The following is a 25,506-nucleotide window of genomic DNA, read 5'->3' as shown; positions in this document are numbered from 1 at the left end:
TCATGCAGCAGCCCCGAAGGAAAAATAAACTCATGATGCGGCAATCAAAAGGATCAAACGGAGCACATTCATCAACAATTGGAGAAAGGAAGAACGCGAACGGTGCCGCAGATTCCCGCAGCAGCATCTTGGGAGGTGTTATGCTGACAGCTGCACAGGAAGTTGCATTGCCCCCCAACCCACCAACCTCACCACGCGACAAGCCGTCACCAGACTTTTTTTTTTTAAACGTTTAATGACGCGCCACCTTCGAGTGGCGCTCCCGCATCCTGATCATTTTAATGCCACCGCGTGCCAACAAGATGAATGCAGCAGGCTGTTTTGTTCAAACAAGCGCAATGTGTTGTCATGGAAAACTATCGGGATTAACAAAAGTCAGGGCCCGGCGTACATACACTTTGAATAATGACACAAATTTGAATCAGAGATGGCTTTATATGTTCCTAAACGTGTTTTGATGCTGATTATAAAACGTCTTCTTTTTTGCTAGCACATCATGTTTTTGTGTTGTTGTTGGTGTTTGTGTCAAATGTCAACTTTTTGCCCCAAAAATATGATGGTTACGCTTTCAGAAGAGACCAAAGTGTATTTAACCCGTTTCACTCGGAAGCTTCTTTTGTGGCGTAATCAAAGAGATGTTCAAGCGAGCGTAAAGCGTAACCAACGACATCCCACAAAGTGTTCTTCTTGCGTACAGCGAGGGGCGTCGGCGGCCGGGCCGGACATTTTTTAGCCGCCAACGGCCCGGAAAATCCCGCCGACATGAGCGAGCATTGTGAGAGCGACTTTAGCTTTCACAGTCCAGAGATCAAAACGGCAACGGCCATGTATCCAGGGAAGCGCCCGCCGTCCTCCTGGCTCGACTTGAACACAGATATAATGGTGACAGGAAGCCGAGGCGCTCACTTGTACAGCCGATTATGGGCAGAGCCGTGGGGGCGGCTTTTCCACACTTTGCTTGTGTGGCGCTAGACGCCCAGGCGTATGATTAACTTCTCCCCCTGAGCCTTTGAAGGTGGAAGAAGCTAGTCTAGCAAAGCAAGACTAACACCGTAAAATGTCTCAAAAGTCGCAATCAAAATAAGTCCTGCCATAATTTACACCGCACACAACGTTAGCATAATTGCTTTGAAACGTTACTATTATATTTGGATGGCTCGGTGGGGCACTGGTTAGCATGTCCGCTTTACGGTTAGAGGGGTGCGGGTTTGATTCCTGCCCTCCTTGGGTGGAGTTTGCATGTTCTCCCTGTGCCCGCGTGGGTTTTCTCTGGGAACTCTGTTTTTCTCCCACATCCCCAAAACATGCTTGGTATAGCCCGATTGAGCTACTGTTGGCTCGTGAGTGAACGATTCGTTCAAAGGAACATAAATTTCAGTGAACGAGAGTGAACGGATCACTTCCTAAAGTGATTCGTTCTTTTTTCATTTCATATGCTTTGAACCAGTAGGTGTCGGTAATGCGCATTGAAGCTGGTGCCACCTTGCCGTAAAACAAAACGAAGAAGAAATTGATTGAAATATTTTAATAAACATTCAAACCTGTTAAAACTTGTCTGGTGTTTTATTCCTTGTTTTTATTTTTTTGGGCATGAAAACTTAATCTGACATTTGGTTAACTGCTTACATGACAATATGTATATGTGTTTCACGTTGTGTAATATGTGTTGGTGTCCCCCCCCAAATAAAGAGCAAGTAGTCAAATACACATTCTTGACACGTACAAAAAATGCATAAACTTCACTTTCACTTTCAGTTAAGCTTTGGCCATGATTTTTCCCTAATGAACTGGCCTGTTATTAGGTACACTTGAAAATGGCGGTGTACCTAATGGAGTGTCCAAGTGACGTCACAGATCAACCAGCCAATCAGAAAGTGGGGGTGAGGGCGGGTGTGGCACTTTTCACTTTCAGTTAAGCTTTGGCCATGATTTTTCCCTAATGAACTGGCCTGTTATTAGGTACACTTGAAAATGGCGGTGTACCTAATGGAGTGTCCAAGTGACGTCACAGATCAACCAGCCAATCAGAAAGTGGGGGTGAGGGCGGGTGTGGCACTTTTCACTTTCAGTTAAGCTTTGGCCATGATTTTTCCCTAATGAACTGGCCTGTTATTAGGTACACTTGAAAATGGCGGTGTACCTAATGGAGTGTCCAAGTGACGTCACAGATCAACCAGCCAATCAGAAAGTGGGGGTGAGGGCGGGTGTGGCACTTTTCACTTTCAGTTAAGCTTTGGCCATGATTTTTCCCTAATGAACTGGCCTGTTATTAGGTACACTTGAAAATGGCGGTGTACCTAATGGAGTGTCCAAGTGACGTCACAGATCAACCAGCCAATCAGAAAGTGGGGGTGAGGGCGGGTGTGGCACTTTTCACTTTCAGTTAAGCTTTGGCCATGATTTTTCCCTAATGAACTGGCCTGTTATTAGGTACACTTGAAAATGGCGGTGTACCTAATGGAGTGTCCAAGTGACGTCACAGATCAACCAGCCAATCAGAAAGTGGGGGTGAGGGCGGGTGTGGCACTTTTCACTTTCAGTTAAGCTTTGGCCATGATTTTTCCCTAATGAACTGGCCTGTTATTAGGTACACTTGAAAATGGCGGTGTACCTAATGGAGTGTCCAAGTGACGTCACAGATCAACCAGCCAATCAGAAAGTGGGGGTGAGGGCGGGTGTGGCACTTTTCACTTTCAGTTAAGCTTTGGCCATGATTTTTCCCTAATGAACTGGCCTGTTATTAGGTACACTTGAAAATGGCGGTGTACCTAATGGAGTGTCCAAGTGACGTCACAGATCAACCAGCCAATCAGAAAGTGGGGGTGGCACTTTTCACTTAAACCAGGGGTGCCATCCTCCAGTCCTCGAAGGGCCGCGTTCCAACATGTTTTCCAAGTGACCCTCGTTAAGCGCACCTGCGTGAAAAGTTTTAGCTCCTTTCACGTTCTGCAGGAGCTAAAACTTTTCACGCAGGTGCAATTAAACAATAAATGAATAACACGGACACTCCATTAGGTACACCGCCATATTCAAGTGTATCTAATAACAGGCCACTTTATCAGGGAAATATCATGGTCAAAGGTCACAGGTGTCAAGCTCTAGTCCTCGGGGCCACGTTCCAACATGTTTTCCAAGTGACCCTCGTTAAGCGCACCTGCGTGAAAAGTTTTTGGTCACTTTCACGTTCCCCAGGAGCTAAAACTTTTCACGCAGGTGCACTTAACGAGGGAATAACACAGACACTCCATTAGGTACACCGCCATTCTCAAGTGTACCTAATAACAGGCCACTTTATTAGGGAAATATCATGGTCAAAGGTCACAGGTGTCAAGCTCTAGTCCTCGGGGCCGCGTTCCAACATGTTTTCCAAGTGACCCTCGTTAAGCGCACCTGCGTGAAAAGTTTTAGCTCCTGCAGAACGTGAAAGGAGCTAAAACTTTTCACGCAGGTGCACTTAACGAGGGAATCACACGGACACTCCATTAGGTACACCGCCATTTTCAAGCGTACCTAATAACAGGCCACTTTATTAGGGAAATATGATGGTCAAAGGTCACAGGTGTCAAGCTCTCGTCCTCGGGGCCGCGTTCCAACATGTTTTCCAAGTGACCCTCGTTAAGCGCACCTGCGTGAAAAGTTTTAGCTCCTGCGGAATGTGAAAGGAGCTAAAACTTTTCACGCAGGTGCACTTAACGAGGGAATCACACGGACACTCCATTAGGTACACCGCCATTTTCAAGCGTACCTAATAACAGGCCACTTTATTAGGGAAATATGATGGTCAACGGTCACAGGTGTCAAGCTCTAGTCCTCGGGGCCGCGTTCCAACATGTTTTCCAAGTGACCCTCGTTAAGCGCACCTGCGTGAAAAGTTTTAGCTCCTCGGGAACGTGAAAGGAGCTAAAACTTTTCACGCAGGTGCACTTAACGAGGGAATCACACGGACACTCCATTAGGTACACCGCCATTTTCAAGCGTATCTAATAACAGGCCACTTTATTAGGGAAATATGATGGTCAACGGTCACAAGTGTCAAGCTCTAGTCCTCGGGGCCGCGTTCCAACATGTTTTCCAAGATTGCCTTGTTAAGTGCACCTGCATGAAAAGTTTTTGTTCATTTTCACGTTGATCCATTGTTTTGATCTGCCAACTTCGGGGTGGGGTCACCTTATGTATTTACACATAAATTCTAAAAGCACGTTTAGGTTTATGCTCACACCTGGGATCGAACCAGGTACCTACCAAGTAAGAGCGCTTGTCACTGACCAGTCGGCTATTTCAACCTGGCAGGCCTTGGCCGTCTGCACTCTTTTGTACTAGTAATGTGCATTTCATCTAAGACTTTAGAATCGGTTCATTCAAAAGATTTGTTGAAAAGAATTGTTACCCAATCGTTTGCCACACTTTCTTATTTATTTATTCATTCTTTTTTTTTTTTTACCTCGTGTAGTGTACCTATTGAAGTGTCCATGAGGTGTACCTAATCACAGGCCGCTTCATTAGGGAAAAAGCTTAGGCGAAAGTGAAAAGTGCCACACCCGCCCTCACCCCCACCTCCTGATTGGTTGTTTGGTTGTGACGTCATTCGGACACTCTATTAGGTATTTTCTCATTTTCATTCATTTTCAGGTTCGTTCGCGAAGATTCACGAGTGAGTGACAGCCGACACACGTTATGCCGACATTGATGTTTTAATTTTGTATTTGTTGGATTGTACTAGTTGATGGTGTTATTATACCGAATGGGTTTGAATAAAAGGTTGAAAAAAAATCCGTTATGCCGACATTTATTATTTTTGGGGACACCAACTCATACAACAACGTAAAACACACGTCATAAAGCAGTTAACCAAATGTCAGATTTTTATGTTTTAATTGTCGAATATAAAAACAAGGAATAAAACACCAGACAAGTTTTAACGTAAATGTTTATTTAATAATAATAATAATAATAATAATGATGATGATAATATCAAAATTAAACTTCAAACCAGCAATCCAATGTGAAATTGCAGTAGATATATTGGATAACAATATTTAGGCGTATACATGCATACACGTTATTTAAAAACTACTATAAGTGTTATAAAATCAAGATTACCCAAAGAGAAGCATAATCTTCCCGTTGTTGCATAACAATAAAGTTAGCCGTTAGCTTGGAGAAAACGCGCATAAAAGAAGTGGTGTTTCAGTGAATGAGTTATTTCTTTCCTTGGCAAATCGTAAATCTACATTCCAGCTTACATAGTTCACGCCAGGAGGGAGACGCAACCTGTTCACTGACTGATCCGTTGATGCACGGGAAGGCAGGATTCGCTCCCTCACTGATCCGTTCTCACGATCAACTGGAAATACAAATCACTCACTGACTCGTTCACTCACAGATCTGTTTAGTTCATTTCCTTCTTCGTTATGTTTTACAGCGAGGTGGCACCAGCTTCAATGCGCATTACCGACACCTACTGGTTGAAGTCATATGAACTGAAAAAAGAACGAATGTCTTTAGGAAGTGATTCATTCACTCTCGTTCACTGAAAAAAGAAAGTTCTTTTTTCGGATCGTTCACTCACGAGCCAACACTACCGTCAATGTGCCCAACCGCTCGGCTATCGGTGCTTGGAAATAACATCGTTCTATGGCTCCACAATGCAATTTCACATTAGATTGCTGAAATGATTTTACTGTGGAAAATATAAAACAGAGAGAGAGAACACAACTGCCTGGTGTTCAATCGTGTTTGAATCCAAACAAGCTGTCGCCCCCTCCCCTTGTGGCATTCTACCCACAGCCCACCTCTACTGTACTTGTTTTTTTTTTTTTTAAAGCCCCTTTGACCACATCTGCCCCTCATGTGTGCAGCCTTTTCTCCCACCGCCTCACTCAAGAGATTGGCTTTCTCTCGCAGGTCGTTTCATTCAAACGGGTGAATATAACTGTCCCCGATCGTTCCCTCTTTGCATTCATGCTCGACTTGGCCCGTATAAAGAGTCTCCCAAACAAGAAGGAGCACCCAATCTGGCCGCCACTATACAAAATAGACCCCCCACCCCACCCCATCATACAACTCTACATTTCCATTTAATGACACCCTACATATTAACCCTGGTCAGCATCCAATTACACAGAATAAGTGAATGATCTGTGCCAGCCAGTTGAACATGTTCATGAAATGCGGGGGTGGGGTGGGGGGGCTTATTCATCAAACCAGCATTCATTAAAGTTCTTTGGAATCCATTAACTCTAAATTCAGGTGATTCCCAGGCTCCCTCTTTTTTTTAGGGGGAAAAAAACCATTGGACCACCATCACTTGCTCAGTGACTTCAACCAACTAAACCAAGCAAACTGTGTGGGGGATTCGATTGTATTTAATAAAATTGAATGGAACCATTACACCTACTTTTTTTTCCCCACTTGTGTTTTGTTGCAGGGCGAGTCAGCAAAAACACAGCAGCTATCTTTCATTTAATGGCATGTAAATAACACCAGGTGGTGAATATTAAGTGTAAAACTGTTTTTTGTGTGTGTGTGTGCGTGGTGTGAGGTTGTCCAGGGTTAATCGGGATGAAAGGTGGCCAGGTTCATCCATATGAAGGAAGGATGTCACATGACGTGATTTGCATGTGAGTGAATGTTTAACTACATGAAACTTGATTCTGTCGGCTGGAGTCTTTCAGCTTTGAATGGGATTGCCTGCGAAAGAAAAATAAATAAATTAGCATGACAAATATTCACTCAATTTTCACCATAATAATCTTCAAAATGCCCCAAGTCTCCAATTATTATTATTATTTTTTGCTTTAATGTACAACCTGAAAGTTGACTTCCAAGATTCTGCTCCTTTTTTCCCCACTTTGCACAACGGCAACCATCTTGGACGGCGGGATCACACATATCAGACACACAACTCACACAATCGGAGCGCGTCATTATCCCCGCACGCTGGCGCCTGTCACTCAGCGGGGGTCCGAGGCTGCGCTGTGCGGCGACCCATCGACAGGCGTCTGCGTCAATGGCTGACAAAGCTCCAGGCACCGGGCTGTAATTGGAAGGAGCGGCCTAATCCTCACATCAAGACGTGCTCATTGACAAACAGAGCGGGCAGACGTCCCGCTAGTGCCTTATTAGCAGAGCGGTCACTAATGTTACCGTCCCCCCCCCCCAAAAAAAACTCACCCGACTTGATCCAAGTCGACGCCTGCGTTGCATAAAACCAACAAATATTTGACCATTTTGTATCATTCACAGGTTCCTGGAGTAAACAGGAAGTGAATATCCAGAAGCCAACGATACCACAAAATGGAATCCAAGGAGGGCAAATTTACAAGTCAATGTTTGCCATCGTATTTGCTGCTCCCGTTCGAATCAATATGCACTTGAAAGAGTCAAACAACAACGATAGACAAGTGACATTGACAAGCCTCTCGTGGCTAAGCGTTCAGATGGAAGCTCGCAGCCGCTGTACAAATAGCCGCCGTGTTTGCCGGGAAATCGCACCGGCCATTTTGTAATCCGCTCTCGGACGACGGGAGCTGTGTTGTTGAAAAAGACGACGCGCTGGCAAAGCCAATTGGTGGCCTTGCATTCACTTCCTGTCGGCGCAGACAAGAAGAACGGAAAACTTGAACATTTGAGCTGATTTGAGATGAATTTTAATGAATTGAATTTACTTCTTTCAACAGAAGACTCCAAAATTGTTACGAAAAAAAACCCCAGCCTATATGGGCCAGTCGCCATTTTGCGTAGGCCATACTAAAGAGAAGGAAAGCATATTGAATAAGGATTTAAGTTTATTTGAATGTATTATTTACTGTGAAATTCATTTTATTTTCCTTTGTTTTTGTCAACATTTGCATCACAATGTCATTAAACCTTGGAGACAGACTGTGAACGTTTCTATTTTATTTAGCTTTAGCTAATTTTCATTCACTACTGGGTTTCAAACTAGGGTTGCACATTATGGTTACAGATTCCAACTAGGGTTAGGATTTCAAACTATGGTTTAAAACTAGGGTTATAGTTTCAAACTAGGGTTAGGGTTTCAAACTCGGGTTTAAAAGTAGGGTTAGGATTTCAAATTGGGGTTTCAAACTAGGGTTACAATTTCAAAGAACGGTTTCAAACTCGGGGTACAGTTTCAAAGTAGAATTTCTAAGATATTTCCCACCCAATGTCAGCAAGAAACCAAAGATCTGTGGTAATACTGCAAGACGCAACCCCACACCCATTTATTGATCCACAGAAGGAGAAACAAGCACTTTCAGGGCTGGTGATGCTGCACTTTATCCCCCCCCCTCCCCCAAGAAACAAGTGCATCAACAGACCCCTCCCTCCCTGCCGCCGATCTATATATATGACGGAAATTAAACGGCATAATCAAATTGTTTGCGCAACCATTTAGCATCTGTTTGGCTGGCTCGCCCCAGGCCAAAGTGACCACTGGAGACTGGCCGTCCGGCAGCCAGTAACAAAGTAGCGCAATAACTAACGGCGATTAAGGCCTTATTGATGGCCTGTGACACGCGGCGCTCCGAAAGATGCCGTACGGTCAAATAGCTGCAATAATTAAGTATATGAGGGTCGGTCAATTTTATCTCCTGCTTTTATTTGGATCGATTCTTAAAAAAACAAAAAACGTCTTCAGGCTTCAGGGAGCATTTACACTGGCTAGATGCGGTGTTGACGCCAGGCAGGCAAAGGTGTTCAAAACACATCTGCCGCATGAAAATTTCTCTTAAATGAGAATACAAGACATTAACCAAAATGAGGTTTTCTTTCTTGTTTACTATGAAAATGACAAAGTGCTATCAACTAGATGATTTTGAATGACCATGTAAACTTTTTTTTTTTTAAATGACCATTTATAAGACTTGGTAAAAAAAATGACCATGTATAGTAAGGCTTTTTTTTTGTACACACACACACGCACACGCACACACACACACACACACACACATTCACGCATAGTGCTCCAAGGAACACACTGTGGGAATATCCATGAGCTAATGTAGTTCTTATCACACATTAGATTAGACATTTCACAGAGGAAAGCAACTAACCTTGACTAAAAGAAGCAAAAGTTTCTGGGATTGTTTTTTTTCCGCTCTTGAAGTAAGGCCTGTGATGGCGAGTCATCTGATAGCACACAACACAGTAGCCGGCCCACCAATAAACGAGGGCACACCTATCAGGGCTTCTTGTGTTCCCACAGGAAGTCATCATTGAATATTCAGCCTTGTCTAGGTGGGTGGCGAGAAAAAAGAAAGTTTAGTACTTTTGTTCTCATGAAGGTTTACGACATTATTATCGTAAAACTGTTCCGTTTTCTCCCAGTATGACGTATTTTTTCATGGTTTTATATAGAGACATCGCCAACGACTGGCATTATTATCATTATCTTAAAGTTACATATTTCAACACAATTCACCTAAAATCAAGAATTTATTCTTGTAAAATGACATTTGTAACACTTTCAACACTTTTGTGACATTGCCAACTACAGGCCTGGAATGCACATTACAGGTTCTTCCCATTGTTGTAAACTGAGCTAAAGCGGAAAGAAAGTTCTTCTTAATTTTTTCTAGCATTTTGCTAGATCAACTTTTGTGCCCTGGCTTTAATGCTTTCTGCTCTGCATTCAAAGTGAAGAAATAAATATTTCAAAAGTGCTTGAGGGTTGTTCCCGTGCATCATCTGTCATCGTGTCATGCGTGCAGCGGGTCAAGAACGAAAGGGGGTGTGGGGGAGTTGTGAGGGTGGTCTTCACAGGTGCCCCTATCGCTCCCCGGGGGGCAGGAAAATGACAAATTCAATAAAGTCAAGACGTGTCTCGGCGTCACCTTATGGAATCAAACGCACCTGACAAGGCAGCTGAAGGGTATCAAAATGTCCGTCCTCCTCGGGCTTTGAATAAGTTGCCACTGCGCCACAGAGAATACGTGTCAGAGGTTGTGGGACGGCAGGAAATTGGATCTGCGAGATGACATTAACAGAGAGTGAAGATTGTCCCCCCAACTTGAGTGTTTGAAGCACCACAAAAGCAGAAGGGGTCTCTGGTTTCCAACCTTAATTCGGACACTGAATAGAGCTCCGTCGTAATCTTCAAGCCGTTCTCTTAAAACTGCCCCGAGAAAGACGATCTGTCTCCTTTCTGTTCGTACACAACGAGGAAACATGTGATTCATCCCGAAAGGGAAACGCGCATTAAATTCAATTTTGTTCAGACTCAACTCGTGATACAATCAGGTTTTCATCTCCTGAGATGACCACCAAAATAAAAACCCTGACTTGTGCTTTGTCATGTAAAAAAAAACTCGAGAACTAACCGTGATCTTTTAAGAATTAACATCACAACAGCTTATCATCGAAACGCCTGATCTTTGATATAGCGAACATAGCGAACCCATTCTAGGCCAAACAAACACCGAGCGTATCTTCTTTAACATCTCGTAACGTTCCCATCAGATCAACCTTGGACAGTACTCCTTATAAAACAGCGTCTCGTTTACAGGGTTCAAATTCAGTAACAATTAGACCAAATCTCTTCCAGGGTCGAGTTTCTCTGAAGTCCCTCAAAATGGCTGCTTCAAATCAAAACATCTTGTGTCTTGAGACTTTTTTGCTGGAGCCTACCAATAAGATTAGGGAGAAACAAAACCAATAGTCAAGTCTGCCAAATATCATCAGCATGCCCCGCCAACACTCAAATTTTAGGCTGCCAAGTGAAACTGATTATTCCTTATGGCAATTTGAATTTGGGAGTCAACCAGTGGCACTTTTGTGGTAAACAATGGTGCCCGCTCAAGTGGGTGGAAAAGAGTTGACATTTGCTCTCCCACCTGTTTGCCAGACATAATAGGCAAGGCAACATGAGCTCGCTCTTGGACTGAACTTACAATAAGACAGAAGAGCGCCAGATACGTGACCTCAGCTGCGTGCTCTCCAGACGGTGGCGGCGTAAAAAAAAAAAAAGGAAAGCCTCCGACGAGCGAACGACAGTAAAGACGCGTCTGCAAACCGTTGGACGCGTGCCTGAGGCCTCACACAATTTTGGAGGTCTGCTTGAGACTCCGAAGTTTACGACCCCCCGTGAGGCCAGCCGGTCACATGCGCGTGATTGACGCTGCATCCGGATGGGAAAAGTGAAGCGGGCTTTGATCTCCCGTCTCCAGTCCAGAAAGATCCGTGGGGAGTCCGGGCAGTGCCGGCACCCGGGGCGACGATTTGGATTCATTCAAGGTTGGCTAGTAGGAGGTGGCGAGGCCTGGTGATGATAGCGACTGTATGTTTCACACAAGAAAGCTGAATCTTGGATTCGAGTCTCCGTGTTCTGAACCGTGAAGAGGAGACTCTGCAGCAAACATCCACACATCCTTTACATTCATAATAAATAACAGGAATTTATTATCCCCCAAAAAGGCATTGTATGTCTGCTTCGTGAGCAATAAAAAGTGACATGGGAACCATTTTGGCTCCTGATTGCAGCGATTGTGTTTCAGCCTGTGTGTGTGTGTGTGTGTAAGTGTGTGTGTGTTGGGCTGTTACGCTGGAATAGATCCACACATGCAACACATTCCCACCACCTGAGATTGTAGTTTTTCTGTAAGCGTGCATGCTTGCATTTGTCCAACCATCCTTTCTTCCATCCTGTCTGCATATGGGCCAGGCGAGAATGAAAGAAATAAAGCGAGCGAGAGAGAGAGAAATAAAAAAGACGGCCAAACTGAAGTTCTACTTTTGCCGGGCCTGGTGGCACACTTGTATTTAGTCCCATGTGCTTCCTGTTTCTCTCCTCCCATGACGGAGCCCTTTAGAGACATGAGCTAACACTTAACATGACGTATACTTCCTATGCTGGTAGACGTACATATTATAATAATTTTAAACATTTGAAATGATTTACAATACGTTAGACTTGACGGCTGAATTGAAGAAAAGGTGAATAAATTAGTGATTACTCGTACCTGTAATAAATGAACGAAATCTAATTCTCCCTACATATGTTTTAAAAAGGTTAACAAACCTGCAGATGGGTGGGGGGCATACATTTTTAAATGTAAAACTTTAGCAATACGAATCAAACACTTTGCGGTATATATATTATATTGTTACACAATTCAGCTAGCTAATTTTGAATTTATCATTTGCCCTAATAAATGTATGCATACACAATATATGAATATTAGGACTATGCAAAAAAAAAAAAAAGTCATATTTGAACTAAATTAATTTATCTCAGTAATGGAAGCAAATTGCAGAACGTGTAGAAGTGATATAGAAAGTCAATGACAATATTTTAAAACGTGACTTAAACATAACAGAATTACTATACACATAACAGAAACGCCTTCCAAAACAATCAAATAAATTTAGAAATATACATACCTCAACAGAATTGCTATACTTATTCCAAATTTATGTATATTTTTCATACTGCGAAATGAAATGGAATTTGTGAAAAGCGAATGAGAGTCATTTAGCGCCGCATTCAACACGTGAAAAAAGAGCGCAAGTTCCAGAGGACGAGATACAATTGAATGCAGCATCGGATGCGCCGCGCCGCGTTCAAGGACACGCGGCTGTCGGCGCAGCCACAAAACCTCATTTGAGCGATTTGGACAGCGACAAAAAAAGAATAAAAAGAAAAAGGGCGAGACGACAAATTGCCTTTTAAATCAGAATCACGCGGTGCCACAGTCTTTGTGACAGCTTTATTTAAAACAAAAGGGTCTGAAAATATCCGTTTATTATTTAATTTAAAAGCCTTAAATTGCCACACACGGCATGTCGGCAATTGTTTTAATTGATAAAATGAAAAAAAGAATTTAAATATTTTTTTCAATTCATTCTAAACATCAAGTAAAACGTATATTTAATTAAATAAATTTAATTTAATTAAAAATTACAATAAATTAATTTTCGATTTTCCAAAACTATATTGCATGTATGTGTAGCCAAGAAACATTGTTTTTACATTTTTAATTAAAACGTGTTGGAGGAAAAATACGTTTTTTTTAAACTTAAATATATCAAGTGTGGACTAAAAATGATGTGTATAAGAATATACACATACAAGAACATAATTATGGATGTTTCTTATTTATAAAATAGCTAACAATATTGTTTTAAAAATTATTTAAAAATAAAAAAAATGAAAAATCTTGGGGCAAGAGGAGAGGTACACTCTTGACTGGTTGCCAACCAATCAAAGCGCACAGACAATCACCGTCACATTCACACCCAAAGACATTTTAGACCTATCATGCATGTTTAAATGTTCTATTTTTATTTTTATAACCAATCTATCTGTATTGTACATTGCTTGAAGTGTACACTCGGGACTTGCCAGCCAGTCCGGTGGCCAAATTAAACTTTTTTTTTTTTTTATTAACCTAAATGATCACATATGCAATTAAGGTGAACTGATACTAAATAAAACAAAGCACACCAACACAAACACTGAATGCTTCTTTTGGAAAACAGATGTATTTGATTATTATTCGAGTAAAGAATTACAGTATCTTAGAGTTTTTGTTAGTAGGTATTAAAGTGTAGCGAAACTGGACCCATTAAAGATCTTCCACCTTTCCGAGAAAGTGCATGTAACAGTCCGAAAGGTTTGTCAAACCCCAATATATTTATATTTATAAAAAAAAAAAAAACACTATCATTTTTGTGTGTCCACCGGACTTCTTCTTCTTGACATTTATGTACATCATCTTTTGGGGGCTCTTGAACACGACACTTTAGCAGCACTGTGGAGAACGATTGGCTGTTTCTGTTCCAAACATCGGGGGAGGCCGTGGGTGGTGGGGTTGTGGAAGTAAACATAAAAAGTAGCAAGAAACATCAAAATGTCCATGTTTTGTTTTCCTTAAATAATGCGTGGGGCGTGGAAGGGCGGGGGGTTCTGTGAACACACGTCAAACCGTCTACAAGATCAGTGTACAATATTTACAGCATTTTGCATCTTACAGGCAGACGTCATATCTATACGGGGACACGGAAAAAATAATTTAATGCCAGGGTCAGTATCTATCACACGTCGTCTTTAGAAGAAGCACACGCACGCACGCGCGCGCACACACACAAACGCACACACATCTGGTCTAACTGTTATAATGTTTTCCACTGCGTCTCAAGCACGGTTATAGTCACTAATAAATAAGCTCCCGGGAACTATAACATGTACATTGTACAAAACAGACTTGTCTTCACAGTTCTGGTAGTGTCTCTGCGTGTCTAATTCGTGACGATTTCTTTGTTGTCCTCCATGAATCGCGTAAACCTGAAGTGGGCGCCGTTCTCCGTGCCGGCCATTCGCTCCAGGCCGGCCAGGGCGGCGTTGGGTTCGGCGCTGTGGAGTTTGTCCAGGCTGCCCGTCAGGCCGCCGATGGGCGAGCTGCCGCCGTTGCCCATGCCGGCGCCAGACATGGGCGGCAGGCCGCCGCCCTGGATGACGGAGATCTCGTTGGCCTTCATGGCCAGGCCGCTGGAGAAGGCGGCGGCGTACTGGTTCCAGAAGCTGGCTGGGTCGCCGGCGCCCACCCGCGACACCGCCGCAGGGTCCTTCTGGAAGATTTCCGGGAACTTGACGGGGTTGGCGCCCAGAAAGGCCATGGGGCCGTCCACTGAGAGCCGGCGCCCGCGTCGGGCGGGGGCGCTGTTCCACATGTGGGTGCCCATGTGGACCTGCAAGGAAAAATCAGGGATTGAATAAAGGCCCAAACTAAATCAAACTAAAGTGGACATTTTAAAACTTTCAAAAGTTTGACCTGTCTTTGACCTGTCACATTACAGGATCAGGAATTTGCCGTTCTTGTTACATACATAAGTAAAACCGACGCGTTTAAAAGGAATCTAGCAAAAAAAAATATATAAAAAAGCATTTCATAAAAAAATTATATTTTAAGAAAGCTAAAATATTTGACCTCCCCCCCAAAAAAGTTGAATAAAATAGGCCCTTATTTATTTTGGTTGAAATATTTTTAAAATGTTTTAATGTGCAACTCCCTCCTTGAGCATTTTTTTTCCCCACATACGCGTGCCCATGTGGAACAACACAGACGCGGAGGAGGGTGGATCAGGAATGCAAATGAGAGATGATGCAATGGAAAAAATAATAGCAATGATACCACACTGCACATGAAACCGGCTTCACACCCAGGATGCAGTGAGGCGCTTCACTGCGTGTGGTGGTAAACATCTTATTTTGGGGAGGCCGCTTGGTCTGAGCCCTAATATGCTGCTCTCACGCGGGACTTGCAGGCTTGGGCGGAAAATTACACTGTCTGCTTTCATTGCTGCTGCTGTGGCACCATCAAGTTTTTTCAACAAGATACAAGAATGTTAACAACACATGATGTCGACTAAAACGAATTATTCACGGCAAATTCTGAAAATCAAGCACTTACTTTGCTATCCCAGAAATTTTCACGGGTCAGATTTAATTGTCCAGAAATGAATGAATGACAAAACTGAACACTAGTATTTATTGGGCAGTCATTATTTCCTGCAAATATTTTTTTGAATAAATTGAAAATTTGTTTTCTGTTGCTTTAGCATTTTGTGGAAACAGTTTATTGTATCAGTTATCGGGCATGTAGCTCCCAACTTGTGACCAGTTTTAAAGTTTAAATCAAGATATAAATATTTCTTTAAATTACGAAATAGGCTAAAATCCAGACGTTTTTCTTAAATAATTCTATGTATTTTTTCCAGATTATTTTAACATTTAAAAATCAACCCACTTACATGATTTGTTAAATATATTAAGTCTGTCACCAAAGTTTCAGAAGGGGGTACATAAACTTAACAACTCATATTTAACCTCCAAAATTGTTTGCGTGTGCATTTCATCTCCAAAAATCATTGTGAAAACGCAAGGGGAAAAAGTGAATGAAGTGTGTAGTTGCAGTAAATATTGCCTGAATCGCGACGGGTTAGTAGTGTGTTCTCTTTGTTTGTTTTGGAGAATTAAACATGCAGCGGGGTCAGACTGACCCACGAACATTCCTGGTGTAGCAAAGAAGCAAACATAACAAACATGTAAGTGACTCTAATTCCCATCAGCAATTTGGTTTAACCCCCGTCACCGTGATTTATCCCCTCATTCGTCACCACTCATCATTACAAGTCATTTTCTAATCGAGAGAGCGAAATTATTTCACAGCAGACAGGAAACCGATCACTATTGTGACGTCAGGGCCGTTCTTACTTTTGAAAAAAAAAACAAAAAAAACAAAAAAGCATACCGGTCTCACATTGTGAAGGCGAGTGGCAAACTCATTAGTGCAATTATTTTGTCTATTTTGTTTCGATAACAAACTGAATCCTGAAGCGAACTTCAGTCTTACGATTTTCGTGAGCATACCTTGAGGTTTCCTTTGGTGGTGAACGCACGGCCACAGATGCTGCAGGCGAAGGGCTTCTCGCCGGTGTGCGTCCGCTCGTGGATCTGCAGGGCGCTAGATGAGGAAAAGCACTTGCCGCAGGTGTTGCAGAAGTGTTGCTTGGGCGTCCGGCGGGGAGGCGCGGCCGACAGCACCGGCGAGGTGGAGGCGGACGACGTGACCATGCCCGCAGCGGCCGCTACGGAAACGACAGCGGAGGGGGCGGAGTGGTCCTTGGCCTCCGGGTGGAGGCCGTGCAGGAAGCCGTTGAGTTCCGGCTTTCCCAGGGAGCTGACGGACAGCAGGGAGGGCGTGGGGCTGGAGGACACGCTGGTGTTGGAGGGCTCGAAGAGCTGCGAGGGCAGGTCTCGCATTTGATGGGTGAGCATGTGCTGCTTGAGGTTGCCCTTGGTGGAGAATCCCCGGTTGCAGGCCGTGCAAATGAAAGGTCGCTCTTTAGTATGGCTTCGGTAGTGGATGTCCAAGGCACTCTGACACGCAAACGTCTTCCCGCAGATGTCGCAAGATGTATTCTTGGCTATACTGCGCTCGCGGAAGGGGAAAATCATGCCCAGGGGGTCCTTGGAAGCGTTGACCGACGTCAGGTCCAAGGCTCCGATGTTGGAGGGGTGAGGGTGTAGGAGGGCGCTGTGCTCCATGGAGAATGCCCTCTGGTGCCTTTCTTCCAAGCCTGGCGATTTGCGGGGCTGCGGCGGCATGCCCGCGGGGGAAGGAGCCTGCATGGAGGAGGTAGATTCGGACACAGCTGGACTACCCACACTTTGGCTTTCCACGTCCCCGCCGAGAGACGAGGAGTCGGTGAGACAATCCCCCTCTGTCAAGCCGTTAGACATGGCTTTGAGTTCTCGCAGCTCCTCCGCGTCCATACACTGGGGGTTCTCTCGTCCTTCGAGAGCGACTGGGGAGTCGCACAGGCTGTCGTGGGAAGCGTCTGCCGACCTAGGCGTGTCGGGCACACTGCTGTCGGGACCCTCCTCCATCCCCTCCATGTTGTCGTCTGAGAAGTTGTCCAGGTCGTCAAAGTTTCTTTCGTCAAACGAGCCGGTGTCAGAGACCATGGATTCCGGGTAGTTCTCGGGCAAAGGGTTGTTGGGTATCTGTCCGCCCATGTGCATGCGGATGTGCTGCTGTAGCACCACGGCGTTGGTGAATTTCTTCTGACATATTGGGCACGAGTGTTGAACTCGAAGAGGAGGCATGGCCCTGTGGACGCTGTAGTGGGTCTTCAGGTTCCCCTTGGTGGTGAAGGCTCTTCCACAAATCTTGCACTTGAAGGGCCTCTCCCCTGTGTGAGTGCGATAGTGCATCTTCAGCGCGCTCTGACAACTCAGCACCCGATGGCATATGACGCACTCGTTGGGGTCCGTCACCTTCCTGTCAATGTTCTCCACAAGCTGCTGCAGCTTGGATGTCTCTGAGCCGTGGAGGGGATCCAGAATACCTCCAAAGGGGAATTTTGCCTTGAACTGGTCTGACATGAGAGGCATGAGCGGGTTGGTCAACATCGGCGGGCTGTTGGACGTGGTGTACTCGGTGGCGCCCTCGGCAGCAGAGCTGACGTTGGTCACGAAGCCTGAGGAATGGCTGCCTTCTTCAGTTTTTCCGTTTGAGGTAGGCAGAGTTGCACCTTCGCCCTCTTCAGACGCTCGGGTACTTTTAGCTGAAGGCTCAGAAGAACCTGAGTCACTTGTAGTCGAAGGAACCGGAAGGTTAGTTATGGCTATCGAGTGATCTTCCTTTTTAATGAAATGGGGCAGGCTGGGTATGGTCGGCGGAAGCAGCATGCCGACCGAGGACGTCAGAGTGGGCAAGATGGGTTTGCTGTCCAGCCAACTGGTGACCGGCTTCTCCGGGGGCATGGACATGCCGTAGGGTATGCCGGTGCTCGTTGGGATGTTGTCCAAATGCTCGGGAACGGGGTACGGGTTCATCTGGATGTGCGGGTACTTTTCTTTATGGCGCTGGAAGTGCACCTTCAGGTTGCCCCGGGTGGAGAAGCGGTTGCCGCAGATGTTGCACTTGTACGGCCTTTCGCCGGTGTGCGAGCGCAAATGGATCTGCAAGGCACTGTCGCTACCAAACACCTTGCCGCAAAACCTGCACTTATGCTTGAAGAAAGCCTCTTCCGAGCTGCTCTTGGTCTCGAACGACGCGACGTTGGGCACCTTGCCTTTTCGCTGCTGCACCAGATTTGCCAAAGAGTTGAGGTCCTCAACGGTGGTGCCGACACTCGGAAGCGAACTGGAGAACATGGGGTTTCCTGGCGGGGGCTGAGGTAGAAGGGGATTCACCGCCGAGCTGAGCAAGCTACCAATCCCGAACGACGGGGTGGTAGACTTGGCCAGCGGGGTGTTAGTGACGTGGCACGGCCTCTTCTCAGGGGGTTGGGAGTTGCCTGTTGACGGCACCAGGGTGCTAATGCTCTGAGATGTCTCACTGCTGCTCGGGTTGGACTGAGGTAGCTGTGCCGCAGCAGCGAGCTGCTTCAGGCTGCTAATGCTGGCTGACTGACTAGCCAGGTTCTGCGCGAGGCCCGCGGCTGCGGCCAGCTGTTGCGAGAGATGGGAGCTCAGGGTGGCCAGCGGACTGGCGGCGGCGGATCCCATAGTGCCCGGAGCTGAGGTCGGGGGCACTTGCATTTCTGGGGACTGGGAGGCCAGATGCAGTATTTGGTGGCGGATCTGCTCAATGAGCTGCAGCTGATGGATCTGCTGCTGCTGCAGGGCGAGGAGCTGCTCCATCAGGGCGGGCACCGCCACCCTGGGACCCCCAGAGGTGCGTGCCTCCTGGGAGAACTGGGCCACAGCCACTTTGGTGCTCTGCAGGTTTTCGATGATGACGTTGCTGTTGATCATGGAGAAGTTGCCCAGCTCGGCCAGGTTGCCGAGCTGAGGTAGAGGGGCTGAAATTGCGGAAGTACCCACGGCGGGCCCGGCAGTGGCCTTCCCGCTGAAGCTGCTCGCCGCATTGCTGGGGCTTCCACTCTCAGCTTGGCTGCATTCCTCTTCTTGACCGCTGCTCATCCCTGAAACATCCACATCCATGGATTCGTCTTTTTCCAGCGCGGCGAGCTCAGAGAGGTCGCCGCACTCTGTCTGATCAGTGTTATTAGCAGTGTCATTCATCTGGTCGTCAGGATTAAGAGAAGGGGAACCGGGTGAGAAAGATCCAGCGGGAGAGGCTGGACTTTCATTCACAATTAGGACTAGCTGATTCTTAGTGCAATTCTTCTGGTGCTCCTCGAGCTCGCAGAGTTCAAAGAACTCGGCGCAACATCTGTTGCAGACGTGGGCGTCGGACTCTTTGCAGGGGGGGTCCTCGAAGCAAAGTTCTGTGTCCCCTGCAAAAAAAACAAAAAAAAACAACAACAAAAAAAAGAGGAAACAGGATTAGCGATCAGAAATGTTTTGCAGCCAAAGCGGCGGCTTTATCTCCTAAAGTTCCATTGTTGCTAATCTTAAGTTAATCAGTTTTACACTTATCCCCTTGATGTGTTCACCCAAAAAAGAAAAAAGAGATCGAAAAAGCAACAATAAGCTATGAGGAATGAGAAAAAAAGAGTGCAGTGGTCGCTGAAACAAGATAAGAGAGGATATAAAATCAATGAGAACTACTCCCATATCGCTTAAAAGTGATGTTTGAAGATGTACATCAGGCCGCGGCAAAAGTAATCATTTTCTTCAGATAATCCATCAAAAATATAGAACAGAGTGCAGCGGGGGCGCGGCTAGGACCCTTTAATGAAATTTCATAGAAACTCATTGATTTCCAATACAGCGCTTCAAAGTCTGCTTGTCCACTCTGCGCCAATCAAGCAGTGGACGGACTTATTAGACTTTCAATTCGCTGTCAACTTTGCTCATTTTCAGCCCGACGTCGCCATTTCGGACAGGTTAGCGGTACGGCTAAATGCGTACAAGAAAAAAAAAAAAAAAAAGGGGAGGAAATATCCACACAGAGAATGATAATGCTGTTAAATAGTTTGAAGGAGTATGATTGAATTACCTTAAACCGGTAAAACATCCCGTTTGACAAATCACAAGACGCGCCACATGACTAACGCAACTACAAAAAAAAAAAAAAGACCGAAGATCAAAAAAGATCTTAAAACTATCCAAAGTAAGAGATAAGTCATTGAAAGTGCGCCGTCAATGGTGTTGCTGGAATTCTCAACCTCATTTTGCATTCTTTGCCCCTCTTTTGTCGAAATCTGTTTAACATACAAGTTGCTTTACAAATTGCATTTTTCTATGAATCCCTTTCATTGCGACTGAGCCCCCTTCTGCCTCGCACCCTCCTCCACCCCATTCTGGAGACTTTCATCAGGGCCAAGAATTCATTTGCAAATGAAACCCTGCAGAAGTGCAAGCCCCCCCCCGCCCCACAGCGAGACAGGATGCCTCCCCATTGTTCACGCAGCATGGGAGCGGCGGGGATGGTCGGCCGGCCGGTTGGTCGGGACCCCGGCCCCCCGAGCTCATCCCCGGGGCCGGGTCCCACTCCGAAGCGCACTCAAAGGGATTATATCTTCCCTTGGTGTTCTTCAGCGCCGCCAGACAGCAGATAACCGCAAAGTTGCCATGACAATAAACCCCCTGGCCCGAACGCCGGCCAACTATGCAAACACACGCCATAACTTTTCAAGGCAAATCTCCCACTTTTGAAAAGAACACGCAGAGCTTTGCTTGAGAGTTAATTTTGGGAAGACAAATAAGAAAATGAAAAGGACACAGAAATGGAAAAAAAAAAACGGTCAAAAATGCCAGAGATTTTAGAAAACCAAACTAAATGAAGTGTGTGTAAGGAAGAATGATGAGAATCTGTCATGTACTTAAATAAATAAATTCAGCTTTTTTTTTTTTTAACCAAATGGGGTCACTACATTTTTGGAGAATATTTATTCGACATTCATTTCCGATATAAGGGTTTTAAAATTTAATGCAAATATTATTTTTGTTATTAAGTCAACAAAAACATAACATTACAGGTAATAAGCTTTTTCTTCTGTTATTTTCTGATCTTTTTAATGTATTTTCAATTTTAGTACACGTGCTTAAAAGTTACAAGGAATTAAACGCTAATTACAATACAGTACAAATACATTATATTTTTTAACATTTAGTCATGAAAAAAGCTGACTTGAAATGGATTCAAATTGAATTCTTGTTTTTCCATTTTACAAAACTACAAGATACGTTTAATTGATACTTTCCATCAACCGACGTTCCTAGATGGCGACTTGGCGATACGTTTAAATTAAACAAGATTTGAGCACAAACAAAATAAAAGAAAAGAGGTTAGTTATATTAACAGCATTGTGTTATCTTTTAAAAGCATGTGAGTTTTAATCTACACTTTGTGTCCAAAGTGTGCTATTTTACTTGAGCAAACAATCAAAGCTTTGTGTCAAACTGTTAGGACAAAAAATAGAAATCAATGCTGGAGCACAGGACATGGCGCAGATGCTAGCATTAGGCTTAATTCCCAAAATAGCAGGGATTAAGTTCGAATTAAAATTAAGAATCAAGCTAAAGCTGCCGCGAGGAGGATGCGCTGTTTATGAATCATAGTAAAGAAGGCCTCAAAAAAAAAAAAAAAAAGATGAAGGAAAAAGAAGAAGAAGGAGTGAAGATTTGAAGCAGGCGAGATCCTACATTGTGTTTTTTTAGGGGCGGCTTGGGAGCTCCACATCGCACTCAACACCAGATGGAGGTCCAGCAAAAACCATCATGGTCCAGTCTGGCCACGCAGGAGGACACTGGCGGAGCTGTGGTCCGGTGTCATGCTTAAGGCAAATGGAGGAAGGGAGGGTATGGGCTAACACCCTCCAACCAAATGACAAACACTTTCTTGTTTGCAGGGGCACACAAAAAAAAAAGAAAGAAAGAAGAGAACGAAGGAGGGGGGTTGCCCTTGCCAATTCCCCCCCAGGGGGCCACTCTGATAGGGGCTAAATATTGATAAGAGCCTCACTTAAACGCTTAATAGAAGGAGAAAAAGAGTGTCAGGGCCTGGCTCGGGCCGCCTGCGGTTCCGACTAGTCGGGTCAATGGCGACCTGAAGTGGATCTCACTGGGCCCTGAACCCTGAGCACCCCTTACACACACTCACACACACGCACAGGGCCCTGAACCCCGGTCGCCCCTCACATAGAGGGACACTGGCAAAGGTTAAAACAGCACAGCACCAACACACACACGCACACACACACACACACAAATCTTGACACACTTTTTAACCCTCATTCTTTGGGGGGTGAAAAAAAACATTTTTACAAATTCTAATTTACAAATCAATTAATTTTACAGAAGCATTATGTTGAATCCAAGTGACATATTTTGCACGTGACAGAAACTCAATAGTCTTAAAGCACATACTTAAATTAAAAGCAAGTTTAATTTGGGCAGAACAGTAGAATATTATAACACGAATGTGCATTTAAAGCAACTCCAAAAATGTGACATTCATACGTTGTTTTAAATTGCACTTCAAAATCCACATATTTTGCACGTTAATACTTTGAATTTAACTAACAGATAAAATTTTAACAACATAAGTTTTGCTCAAATATGGCTTTTTCTGTGAAAAAACATTACCTTTAAACTCCCGTAACTTTTATCCCCGAATTTATTTGCACTTTTATTCACAACTATGACAAATTATTATTTTAAATATACACATATCGACATGAAATAAAACTTCACTGATCGAACGAATCGGATCACATTTTTGACCATCAACGCAACATTTGACACGATTATTTCCTGATGATGTCATAAATTACGGCACTGTAAAAATCCCACTGTTTTCCTTTATGTAACCAAAAACGGACTTATTTGAGTCAACAATTCTTTTAACTGTCTGAGCGCGCGTGTGTTGTGTATGAATGTGTATGTGTGTGTGTGTGACTCACGCTGAGTAAGACTTTTTAATATCTAAAAGGACGATGAGCAAACTGTCTTATGTGCATTAAGACGAATGCAAGCAAACACGTTCAGTTTGTACGATTTCAAGACGACAAAGAAGCTTTAACACACTTTTTGAATGCGTTTGTGTGCGTGAGTGACTTCGCCGGGGTGGTCCGAGCCGGTTGAAAAGAGGGTTCGCTTTAAAACCCAAAAATAAAATTATAAAGTTTTTAAAAACACACGTTAAGTTGCACAAATAAAACTAAATTTAAAAAAAGTAAGTTAACATAATGGGAGCGGCGATGTGTGTGCGTGTTCTTTAGAACTATGCATTCAAATAAAAAAGTGAATCTATTAAAGTAGGAGGGATGCTGGTGGAGCGCAGGAAGAGGGGCCGGTGCTACTCACCATTGTGGCCGGCTCCGGGTAGCTGAGTGTCGGACTGAAAGTGTTGCGGCTTGGCTTGTTTCCTGCGCGACATGCTGGCTGGCACATGGGGCAAACGCCAAGCGAAGAAGAGACGAGGAAGACCAAGAAGAAAAAATGAAACGAGGGGGCCCTCAAAATTTCACGCGCATCGAGCCCATCCAACGCGCATGTGCCACGTTATGATTATCAATAATGCCTCGCGATTAATCATACGGGAGGGAGGGAGGTGGACGAGGAGGGGCTGGTAAGGAAGGAGGAGGGAGGGGGGTTCTTTGAAAGGCGATTGGCACCTCGCCAGCCCCCCCTCCTATTCAAATGAAGTCTCTTTAATCAATTAGCTCCTGATTTGCTTTGCTGGAAGGAGGGACGGTGGGGGTCCTCTTCGTCTCCCAACCCCGAGGTTCCCAAACTCCGCTTGAGGAAGGAAGGAAGCCCCCTCCAGTTTTTGGTCACCTTGGTCTTGTCCCAACTGATAAATGTTGCAGAACTTTTTCCTCCTCTCGCGCCTCAAGCAGGTAGAGTAGTCCGTCCCCAAAACCAGAGGCTTAAAAATCACCTTTTAGCGGCACCCGGTTGGCGCAAGCCTTCCCGACTGCAAAAATCCACGCGTGCCTCCGTGCACTTCACTTTAATGGAGTCATTTTTGTGCTCGGATGGTCTATTTTCGGGGTGGTAGTTTTTTACACGCGAACACGTTGTCATCACACACCGCAAACGGCGAATAAACAAACTTTTCGAGAGGGCCCCGTGCAGCAGCGGGACAGCGGGGAAAGAAACGCCCATCTATGCGCTGATTGGCTGGTGGGATGTTCAGTCACGACGCTGGACCACGCCTCCTTCCCCGCCTTCTTTTGCCTTTTTTTCATCCACTTCTCCTGTCGAACAAACACACCAACGATCAGCGGCGACAAGTTTTCATTTATTGTTATTTCGTCATCATAATCTCCATCCTAATCACCATCTTTTGTTTTATTTTTAAGTGGGCTAAATTAATCAAAACAATAACAATAAGAAAAATATATATTAAAAATGTCCTATTGTAGGCAGGATACGACTGGGTAAATTTTGCATGTGCAGCGTGGTGATATTTAACTCGCAATTAAAATTATATTAATCAAAATGTCTGAATCAGCCGCCTGAGTACACAACTTGGGGGTTGCAATTACATTAAATAAAAAAATATATATATATCATTATCGTTACTGTCTAGATTCTTTCAGGAGTGTTTAGGCGTATGGTGGGGCTGAAAAAGGAGACAAACGCAGCCTCTCTCTCCTCGTGCTGATGTTGAGAAATGAAGATAATAACGTTTCGACGGCTGATGCCATTATTTTGCTCTTAATTTTTAAAGAGGAGCTGCGGGGCCAGGATGGATGTGTTCCCTGCTTGTCAGCTATCTTTTAGTTTCGACGAGAGTATTTACTTATTCATGAGTTAACCAAAAAAAAAAGGAAAAAGAAAATGAAAGGAAGAACACCAAAAATGGGGTTCGCTGTGTCAATTGCACAATTATTAGAAAGCATAACTATAGACAAGCCATTCATTTGTGTGCTTGTGCTATGATGACAAAGTTAACATTGCAAAGGAGTGCACGGGGAGTGTTCTGCAATATTGTAACGTCCCAGGCGGGAAAATCAATGTGCAGTTAATTGATGTGAGTGTTGGTGTGAGATTGTAAACAAGGTGATTTGCAGCCCAGTCCAGCCGAGCAGAGGGATGGGAGGGGGGGGAGGGGGCGTGCGTGCGTGTTCGTGTGTGCG

General features: G+C 44.6%; 1 protein-coding gene across 2 annotated transcripts; it reads right to left on the bottom strand.

Annotated features, from left to right (window-relative positions):
* Window positions 1-13,463: 13,463 nt before the first annotated feature.
* sall1a (spalt-like transcription factor 1a) lies at window positions 13,464-24,488 on the bottom strand. Of its 2 annotated transcripts, none has more exons than XM_061277171.1 (3): window positions 23,726-24,488; window positions 16,370-19,749; window positions 13,464-14,688 (listed from the first exon to the last, which is right to left on the bottom strand). In XM_061277171.1, the coding sequence occupies exons 1-3, from the start codon at window positions 23,796-23,798 to the stop codon at window positions 14,239-14,241; spliced, it is 3,903 nt and encodes a 1,300-aa protein (XP_061133155.1). In that variant the 5' UTR covers window positions 23,799-24,488; the 3' UTR covers window positions 13,464-14,238. The 2 variants fall into 2 exon arrangements, with proteins under 2 accessions (XP_061133155.1, XP_061133157.1); XM_061277173.1 differs by lacking the exon at window positions 23,726-24,488 and adding an exon at window positions 22,064-22,231.
* Between the last annotated feature and the right edge of the window lie 1,018 nt (window positions 24,489-25,506).

The sequence above is a fragment of the Syngnathus typhle genome, linkage group LG4, assembly GCF_033458585.1.
Source record: "Syngnathus typhle isolate RoL2023-S1 ecotype Sweden linkage group LG4, RoL_Styp_1.0, whole genome shotgun sequence".
Classification (NCBI taxonomy): Eukaryota; Metazoa; Chordata; class Actinopteri; order Syngnathiformes; family Syngnathidae; genus Syngnathus; species Syngnathus typhle.
Note: the sequence above shows the minus strand (reverse complement) of the source record. Positions and strands in the feature narration are given on the sequence as shown.

Coding starts and splice junctions, on each gene's coding strand:
- sall1a (XM_061277171.1), bottom strand. CDS start 23,798: ATGTCGCGCAGGAAACAAGCCAAGCCGCAACACTTTCAGTCCGACACT. Junction 19,750..23,725: donor ACCCGGAGCCGGCCACAATG/GTGAGTAGCACC, acceptor TTTTTTTTGCAG/GGGACACAGAACTTTGCTTC. Junction 14,689..16,369: donor CCACCAAAGGAAACCTCAAG/GTATGCTCACGA, acceptor TTTTCCTTGCAG/GTCCACATGGGCACCCACAT.